The sequence below is a fragment of the Apium graveolens genome, chromosome 5 (genome assembly GCF_009905375.1).
Source record: "Apium graveolens cultivar Ventura chromosome 5, ASM990537v1, whole genome shotgun sequence".
Lineage (NCBI taxonomy): Eukaryota > Viridiplantae > Streptophyta > Magnoliopsida > Apiales > Apiaceae > Apium > Apium graveolens.
The window spans coordinates 109663248-109672929 of NC_133651.1; the positions used below are offsets into that span (position 1 = coordinate 109663248).

The 9682-nt window shown below is 32.4% G+C and overlaps 1 protein-coding gene across 1 annotated transcript; it reads left to right on the forward strand.

Annotated features, from left to right (window-relative positions):
- Positions 1–5852, forward strand: LOC141724368 (putative phospholipid hydroperoxide glutathione peroxidase). The gene is made up of 6 exons (XM_074526491.1): positions 1–287; positions 378–454; positions 1993–2054; positions 3593–3711; positions 4501–4668; positions 5588–5852. The coding sequence occupies exons 1-6, from the start codon at positions 33–35 to the stop codon at positions 5615–5617; spliced, it is 711 nt and encodes a 236-aa protein (XP_074382592.1). The 5' UTR covers positions 1–32; the 3' UTR covers positions 5618–5852.
- The last annotated feature ends 3830 nt before the right edge of the window (positions 5853–9682 follow it).

Consider the following 9682-nt stretch of genomic DNA (forward strand, 5'->3'; position numbering starts at 1 on the left):
TTGGAACACACACCTGCCTCGTACAAAATTGAATGGCTACTATTGCGTCTTGTTCGATTTGCTCTTTATCCTCGAACACACAAACGATTCTTGCCCGAAACCCGACCCAGATTGTCCATCCGACAAGATTCTCAGTTGGGTCTTCCGGGTCGGGCTTTTTTCAAAATGGGTTGTCCTTGAAGTCATCATCAACTTCTTGTCAAGTTGTTAAAAAATCACAATCTTGTTGTGTTAGTGCAAGAGCAAGAGCAGCCACAGGGAAGACCCTTTATGATTTCAATGTAAAGGTATGTATCTATTTATGTATGTATCATTGTCTTGCTTTAGTTATGGAGAGCTCAAGTTGTGGTTGGAAATTTTGTATAATTTTTGTGCAGGATATTGATGGGAAGGATGTTAATTTAAGTAAATATAAAGGGAAGGTTGCTCTGATTGTCAATGTTGCTTCCAGATGGTATTTTCTTTTACCCCATTGATAACTCATTCTAGTTTTATTGTATAACCAACCTTAGTAGATAACTTGGTAAGTCCAAGGACTTGAGTAGGGATCCGGAAGGTGACATTGTTTACATATAGAGAACTGGTTGTTGGAGTATGTACTCAAAAAAGTTTGTGGGTGCGTAAAACAAGAGCATGTTTGAAGCTTTAGAAGTTTAGTTGCTTGGGTTTGGCCCCAAGGAACCACAGTCATTCGTAACCACAGTAATTAGTAGGAGTTATAGTATGTACTTATTACGACTATTACTTTCTTTTTTTCTGTAGAAATTCAAGGGCAAGTTGGTCCTTTGTTCGTTCTTTTAGTAGGTGTTATAGATGTGCCACAGATGATTCAGTCGGATGAGGTCAGAGGGTTGGAGGAGGGGAAATTTTCGAAAAGGTCTACAAACTCTGGTTACTGGAAATAATTTTAATTGATGGGTGAAGTAAAAGAAAAGGCAAGATCCCTTTAGTGTCGCAAAAAATTGCCAAAAAAGTTGTCTCAATAAATTTTGCTCTCCTGCGTCAGCCTTATCTCTCCAACTTTAACTTCACTGTAGTATAGCTGGTTTGGGGCAAGTGACCTTATTATGACTTCTAAAGCTTTTGATCCGACATATACAGGGACCTTAGAGCCTCATTAATAGCCCACAGGGTCCAAAGAGCGAGAATTGAAATCCGCTCTTTCTATTTCCAGGGAGGTTTGCTCCACAATTTATATTTTCCGAGCGCTGAAGCATAAAGACTATCTTTTCCATCGTGACACGTGAATATTGTTGTGCAGGGCTACTGTTGTACCATCGCTGATATCTGTTATACCTTATTATAATAATTATTTTTTTTACTATAGGAAGTGTAATATTTATGTTCTCTTCTACTATCTGAAAGTATCCCTAGGTAAAGTGTTATCCAGTGCATCTTTTGCATAATGACTTTTCGTTTTCATCAAATTTTAGATAGGAGAAGTGGCAAGACCTGTTAATGTTCAAATCTACATTAATTTTTCCATGTAACTCTCATTTACACTTAATAAGTCCACACCCCACATTGCTAAGTTAACAATTCTCTGAGTTCTGAGGGATATATATATGTATGTATGTATGTATGTATGTATGGATATATGTATCTGTAGTCTTTACTGAATTCATATTTGTAAGTGTAAAGGTTTGTTAATGAGTTTTTTTTCTTCCTTCAGTAGTTGATGCATGCATGAATTAAGTTAGTAGCTTAGAGCAGATGCATGTGTGTGATGGGAGCCATCATGCTTAAATCATGTTCTTGATTGTCTATTGCGGTATTAAATAATTGTAATTGATTGAGGATTCACATGAAGTATCCGTTATATTTGTCACTTTATACATGTACTACTTAGAATGTTCACTTTTTTATTATAATTACTAAATGCACATTTCCTTATGAGTTTTATTCGCAAGTGATATATAAGTTCTTCCTTTGTTCCTCTTAATATCTCTATGTTATCTTGTGATCTAACTGTAGACTTCACTTTGTATTTAGTGGGCTGACGACATCAAACTACTCGGAACTTTCGCACATATATGAGAAATACAAGACGCAAGGTAAGTTACGTATGGTATTGTTTTAATTTACTCGAGTGTAGGGTTTTTATATCTGCTAGATGAATATGTATTTTAACAGTTATGATAATGCCTACAGTTGAGGGCAATATGTATTCCTTTATATTTTGGTAATGGGCATTAGGCAATGGCACAAATTTGAATAATTACATACACTGCCTTCACTGAGGCTCGAATCCTCGACCTCTTGTTATCAAGAGATTAGAGGTTTTCACAAGGTTGCAATGGCAGGGAATGTACAATCCTTTGCCGTACCTGTAAATCCCATATCCGTTCAGCATAATTGCTCGTAAAATATTGATGATGATCTCTCTGTAGCTAGGTATTAGGCTATCAAGTAATAAGTGTGTACATCAAGAAGTAATCCTTCTAGCTTCTGCAGACTAGAAGCGCTATAGTTATCTTTACGTTCCAACTTCAAGATCATTAGTAAATTGGTTCTTGTTAAGATGTTTGTATGAAATCTTAGTAACTAAAATTTACTTAAGTCGTTTCCTAAAACGCACGGCACAATGCACACATGTAGCAGCCTCTTTCTCCTAGATAAGTTTTTTTCTCTGTCTAAGGTCAATCATTTGACAGTTTTTTTACAATGTGGGTATGAATTTTGGAAAATATGCGACCTCCAAAATTATCTAGCAATTTGTATAGTAAGATGTTAGATCTTTTGATGCCTAAAATTTACATACTCATTTCATACACAAAAATTTTTCTAAATGTTTTCGATATTCTTGTGACCGTGACAAGTTACTGTATAAAACATAAGCCGGATTAGTAATACTGAGTGTTACTAAATATTTGTTTTTAGAAATTAGGAGATTTTAACCTGCATTTACCTCTTGCTTCTTAGCATCCTGCTTGTCATGGTCATGCCCCTTGCATTCAACTCCATTTACACGGCCTTCTAGATTTCGTAAATGTGGTCAATAACAGTCATAGATATTTTGGTAATTCCCAAGTCTTTATATTTTTAATGGTGGTTTACCTGAGATTTGATTTCGGTAGAGATATGTGCTTTAGCATCACAAATTGCTTTTAAAGCAGGAACAATTTTTGTGCTGATATTTTAATTTCAAGGTTGCTATCTGAATAATTCTAAAGTACTGCTGTAGACATACTACATATTTTCTGATATGAGTGTCTAGCTTGATGAATCTGATTTGAAGTGAGAGTCTACTGATGGCATAGTAGACTTTATAAGCCCCAAATATTTGTCTTTTATATTATATTGATATTTTGCATGACTGAATTTCATGTCTTAGACTCATAACGTCTCAACAAATTCATAAGTAGCAGTACTTTACGTAGCCAGGAAAAGAGAAAAAGAATGAACCCATATCTCTAGGACTGTGCTCACTAAGATGAGACATTGAGTTTCTATAAATTATCCAAATATATGCTCTTGCAACAGAAAAATCAATGTTATTCTAGTTTGAAGTTTAATTATTTTGAGGCATGTCTTGAGAATTCAGCCTGAACTAATCACATATTTAACATATCATTTTGTATTCTTCTGTCAGGTTTTGAAATTTTGGCTTTCCCTTGCAATCAGTTTGGGGGACAAGAGCCGGGATCGAATACAGAGATTAAGCAGTTTGCATGTACAAGGTTTAAGGCAGATTTTCCTATTTTTGACAAGGTTCGACTAGTGTCTCTCTCTGGAATCAAAAACTCATTGTTATTTCAAGCACTAAACTTTTGATTCTCTTCTCCAACATGTTGATGACAGCAAAAAAAATATCATTGTAAAAAAATCCTACCAGTTGACCCAAAATTTAAACTTCTAGTTTAGCAAGTTTGTTTTCAACATTTATACTATGTATTCCAATATTTGTGAGCTTTTTATCCACAACAATTTTTCCCAAAGGCCATAGCACTTCCCCTTGCAACACTTTCCTCCTCAGAAGTTGGGGTACAACAATGTCGAACTGCCCCCAAGTGAAAGGCTTTAAATGTACAATGACAATTTTTTCTCTCATCTTCGGCCAAGTTTTCTCTTTTGTCTTTGTATAACCTCAATCTTTGTAATTAGTTCTCAACAAAACTGGACATGGACTTAATATTTACTTCCTTTAATAATTATCCATAAATAAACAGACGTGCGTGATGCATTTAATTATGCGATGCAATGTTCAACCACTAGAAAAATTGGTTAAACACTAGTCACTGCATAGGGAAGTGTTGTGCACGGACAGTTTGGTTTGTGATTTGTGATCAGTTTGATTTAAACAAAATTTTGAGAACCAAACTAGTCTACTTGTGATCACTTTAATCTCCAACCCTGTAAACTGCTCATCAGTTTTGGTTTTGATTTGGTGAATATTTGTTTTCATTTTTGCTCTGGATTGATTAATCAGTTTAACCCAAATCATAATCTCCCATTATGGTATGCACTGGAACTAAAAGGCCGAAGCATTTAATATAACAGGTTGATGTCAATGGCCCTTGGACTGCTCCAGTATATCAGTTTCTGAAGTCAACCAGTGGAGGATTCTTAGGTGATCTCGTTAAGTGGAACTTTGAGAAGTTTCTAGTGGACAAAAATGGGAAAGTGGTTGAAAGATATCCACCAACAACATCACCTTTCCAGATAGAGGTTTGTTTCTTCAGTGAGCATAAGCATATGTCACTCTGAAGTACATTTGTATATCATGATAATGCTTTGAAATGCTCTGTTCATATGACTATGTAATACGAATCAACACTATATGAACCTTATGAAGTAGTAAAAGAAAGTATATCATAGATATAGCACAAAAGTAAATGAAAAGAAAATGGTTATTTGCACGATCACAATGTCTTTCTCACATGATTTGAAAAATGGGTTCACATCTCTATGTTGGATCATCTGTGGAATAATAAAGTAATGAAGGTCGAAGTCATAAGAAGATACAGGAGTTGGTGTATCTATTAGAGCACGTTATAAAAGTTTTCAATTATCACTATGTGAGTTAAATCGTTCGATCATCATTGTTTAGTTTTACTTCGGTTACTTTTTGTTAGCTTTATTTATGGAGAGCCAGGTTAATATGTCGATTAGAAGAGACTACCTAATATTTTTACTTGGCAAAAATAGAACATGAAGATGTAAATAGGTGATGTAAATTCAGTTACAAGTTACGTACGAATACATAATGTACACCTTGCAAATGCCTGTTAAATGTCAAATTGGCCGTAAAGATTTTGCAAAGGAAGTCGAAAAACTTGTATAAATACTAAGAACATGCCTAGCGGTTTGAGTATCTCCATTATGCGACTTAAATCAATCATCTCTGCTTTATGCTCATTGTACATAGTTACTGCACAGAACATATCCCGAGTCTGTTGGTCAGGATTAAGGCATTTTATGGTGTTTACTTCCATGTTATATATGTTTATGATATGCTTTTACTATTTTATATCTCTTATTTATGTTATTTCTTCGAAAGTTCCAGTTTCTCTGATATTTTATACTAGTCCGAGTTCGATGAGAGTTTCGGATCTGTTCTATTAATACTGTTTTGAATCTGTTGCAGAAGGACATACAGAAGCTTCTTGCCGCATAGCTTTTGTTTTCTTAATAACTCTTCATAGTATGACCACTGCTGGGAAGATCAGATCAGAACACCTATACTTGTAAACATCTCTAAACTATTTATGTTGTAGTCTTATATGAATACTCTTATCCAACTTGTCATATGGCAGGTATATAGAACACATTCATGATATGTAAAAGAAATATGCAAAGAGAGAATTCCTTTTTGCTCCTACTGGTGAAAATTCATTATGCAGTTATTAATAGTTACTTGGACCAAAATAGTTAGGCGATTGCTTGATGGCAGATCTCGGATCATCACTTTTGTCCGCCGGTCACTTGGTTATACTCAGCACTAAAGTGTTAAGTTTAATCTAAAGCTACAAAAGATTGTACCGACCCAATCTCCATCAAAACAAAGTCAAATTTTCTTGTCAAAGTATGTGTATTCTATTTAGAGTACTACAAAAGATTGGTTCATATCTTTGTGATTTTTTTTTTTTTTTGCACTTTGTATTGATTCTCTCTGTTCGGTAAAGAAGTGTGATAAATCTATAAATGTTAATAACTCTTCATCTATTCAAGTTTGCACCCAAAAAAATACAATAATCATCAAAAGTAAAAAAATGTGTGGTTCGAACCAGGCACGTGAAGCATGATTTAACTGAGAACCCAGATACTGTTTTTTTTTCAAGTAATAAAAACAGACACATAAATAAAAACAGAGCCATTGTTTTTTTATACCTTCTTATAGGAATGAGCGGAAACAAATCTCATTTTTATGATATATATATGAAAAGAGAAAACGAAGAAAAAGCAACAAGGGGTAGGTTTCGGGGGTTCATTGATTAGTACGGACACGACTTCTTATATAACGCTAGAAGACCACTGGAAGATTTTTAAACCCGTTTTGATGGTTGCCTGATGATTGTTCTTTGGATCTGTTTTCACTAATAAAAAGTCTTAGCAATTAACTGAAAATTTTATTCTTAGTCAAAATGAAGTTGGAGGCACGCTATAAATTGTATATGAATATTGTAGAGTTGTTTCGTCGCCGGAGGTCATAGTTAAACACAGAGATGGAAACGGAAGTTGGAAGATATTGTTGAAGAAAAAATAATTAAGTTGGTTACTAATTCATTTTCTCCAAATCCCATCGACACAAGTAAGTCTTCTAGGTAGAGGCTTTCATGGTCTTTTCAGGAATACTTGTATTTGGCCCGAGGTATTCAAAATCAGGGTGAAAGGTTATTAAGAGGGAGTATAGTATGATCATTATATATAGAAATTTTGACGGTATTCGAATATATCCTATCTGAATAAGGTCATAGATTTAGGTTTGTCTCAGCCTCTTTTTATATTGTGCTATCAAATTTTATATTTTTAGTTGAAATTTTGACATTTTTTATATATTGTATACACATACACACATACAAACCAGAGATCTTCGAAAATAACATCTTCATTATTTTGAATGAAAAGAATGCGGCGTATATTTTACCCTTCCCGAACCCTACAAAATTGGGATATATCAGATATGTTTGGTTTGGTTTTTATATGAATGGGATATTTCGATTGTAAAACTAAACCATAATCAATATTATGCGGTTTTAAAGATTAGGAATCAAAATCGAGTCAAAAGTTATTAATGCTATTCAATTAATAGTTAAAGTTTTGATTTGAAACGGTACGATTTCAAAAGTTATTAATGTTGTTCAATTTTAATAGTTACAATCTTGATTTAAAATTGTGCAGTTTTGATTTCAAAACCGTAACCTGTCAAATTTAGAATTATCATTTACATTACACTACAAATATATACTCTATGAATTCTAACGTTACGAAATTGAGCATAACATATCTATCTTCGTCCATGATAATTTCCTTTCTCTATATATAAACTCTGCTCAAAAGAATTTTAAATTAATTAACTAATAATTTTTTTATAAATATTTTTGTTCGGCTCAGATTAGGCCTGTTTAGTCGGAATCGACTCGGCCACGGTTTGAACTCCGCTAACTCGACTTGGATAAAGTTTACATACATTAAAAATAATAAATTAACTATTTACTTAAATTTATTATTTTTTTGACCAAAAAATAATTTTATTAGTACATTTTTTTCGTCATTTATTAATATTTTGATTATTTTAGAAATTTTGTTCATATTTCTAAATTAAATACTTAATTTTTTCGTGAGGAAATTATCAATTATTATTATGGAAGAATATGCAATTTCCCAATCATTCTTCTCCATTAACAAACCTCACAAATAATATATATATATATACTTGAGAATTAGGGACCGTGTTCCTCTTTATTGATAAGAATGATCAGAATACAATGGTAACAGAGACAATCTTTTATAACCTTCATCAGCACAAAATATATAGATTAAAGAAGCACCCGTCCGTAGTTGTTAGTATGAGATGACGACTTACCCAATTTGTCTACAGATAACAGTATCGAAGAGAGAGTCATTACTGTAGACCATTATTCCTTAAAGTAGAGATTAATCAGAAGAGGCTGAACTATATACAAGAAAAGATGAGATGATCAACGTTGTGATGAGCAGAAATATGGTAGAAATATGGTTTAATGAAGATTCAAAATTCAAATTAATGTGATCGAGATCATTATTTTGGTAGTTACCAGATTGGGCTATTGGCTATAATCACATAATATCAAAATCCAGATTTGTTTGTTTTCAAAACAGGTTATGAATAGTCCGAATAGTTATAGTATAAATCCCTTATGAACTTGGATTTGGGTGAACCCATGATTTAATATCGATGGTCCATATAATTTTTTATAGGACCAAAAAGTTTATTAACCGGTAGTAGGAAAAAAAGTAAGGAAGGGTATTTTTTTTGTAATTATATATTGATAAATTATAATTAATCACTTAAATTTGTTAGTATTTGACAAAAATTATTTTTATTAATACATATTTTTTGTCATTTATTAATATTTTGATTATTTTAGAAATTTAGTTTATATTTCTAAATTAAATACTTAATTTTTTTGTAAGGAAACTATCAATGTTATCACGCATATTTTTCACCAATTCTTTAAATTTTTATAAATATCATTAAATAAGTTGTAATTTCAAAAAAATCAAGTTTAAGTAAAACATCAGAACATAATAATGTTTCGATATTGACAATTTAAAGGTAACGGGCGATTTCTAAAATTACGAATGCCTCAATAAATTTAAATAAAATTGAATATGTTCTTTAAACACAAATTGAAAAATAAAATTGCATGGATTAACTTACAGTATAAATGCGTGTATATTGTTAATACATAAAAAACTAGTATTTGATCTTAATATAATTTGTAAAATATAAATTACACTTCAAGATTGGTCGAGTAAAAAATTTATGTGAAATAGTTGTGGACAACTCGAATATGTCCGAATTTAGCTCGAGTTCAACTCTACTCTGTTGTTCGTGAGAAAACCCGTGCTGAGCTCGGCTTCGACTCGTTTAATATCTTGAATATCACTTTCTGTTTGTTTATTAAATCCGGCTCGACTCATTTTAAAAAAAAATAAGGCTCAATTCGGTTCAGCTCAGACAGAACTCGGTCAGTTATGTTCATTTGTACCTCTAACTTATACTTCTAACTGTTAATTTTAAATTATCAAGATTTGTTAAAACTCTTTAAATGAGTAGACTTGGTTAAAAAAATTACTTTACCGAATTTATCCCTAAAGTAACTTTATCTGTTGAGCGACGGCCCTTCCACTCGGCACCGTCGGATCACTAAGGCCGACTTATTATTTTATTGAAATTAATAATATATTATCTTTATTATGTTATTACCAAAACAAATTATTATATTATTATTTTATCGATTTATTTTATCAAGTTTCAACTGCATGATTTAACATGGTTAATAATACTGTTATTTTAAATTTCGTAAAAATGACTTCATATATGAACTAAATAAAGTAAAGTTCCAATCATATTTTCAACAGGTGTGCGCTTTCTTGGGACATCGGTGAGAGTTGAGAGAGTCTAGAACCTTAAACCAAATCCGACTTGTAATCAAATTACTGTACATTCTATTTCCTACATATTCATTCTCGGATA

What these genes read in the sequence shown, in the direction of transcription:
- LOC141724368 (XM_074526491.1), top strand. Translation starts at nt 33, where the DNA reads ATGGCTACTATTGCGTCTTGTTCGATTTGCTCTTTATCCTCGAACACA. An exon ending in GTCAATGTTGCTTCCAGATG is followed by an intron (nt 455 to 1,992) that starts GTATTTTCTTTT and finishes CTTTGTATTTAG; the next exon opens with TGGGCTGACGACATCAAACT. An exon ending in ATTTTCCTATTTTTGACAAG is followed by an intron (nt 3,712 to 4,500) that starts GTTCGACTAGTG and finishes TTAATATAACAG; the next exon opens with GTTGATGTCAATGGCCCTTG.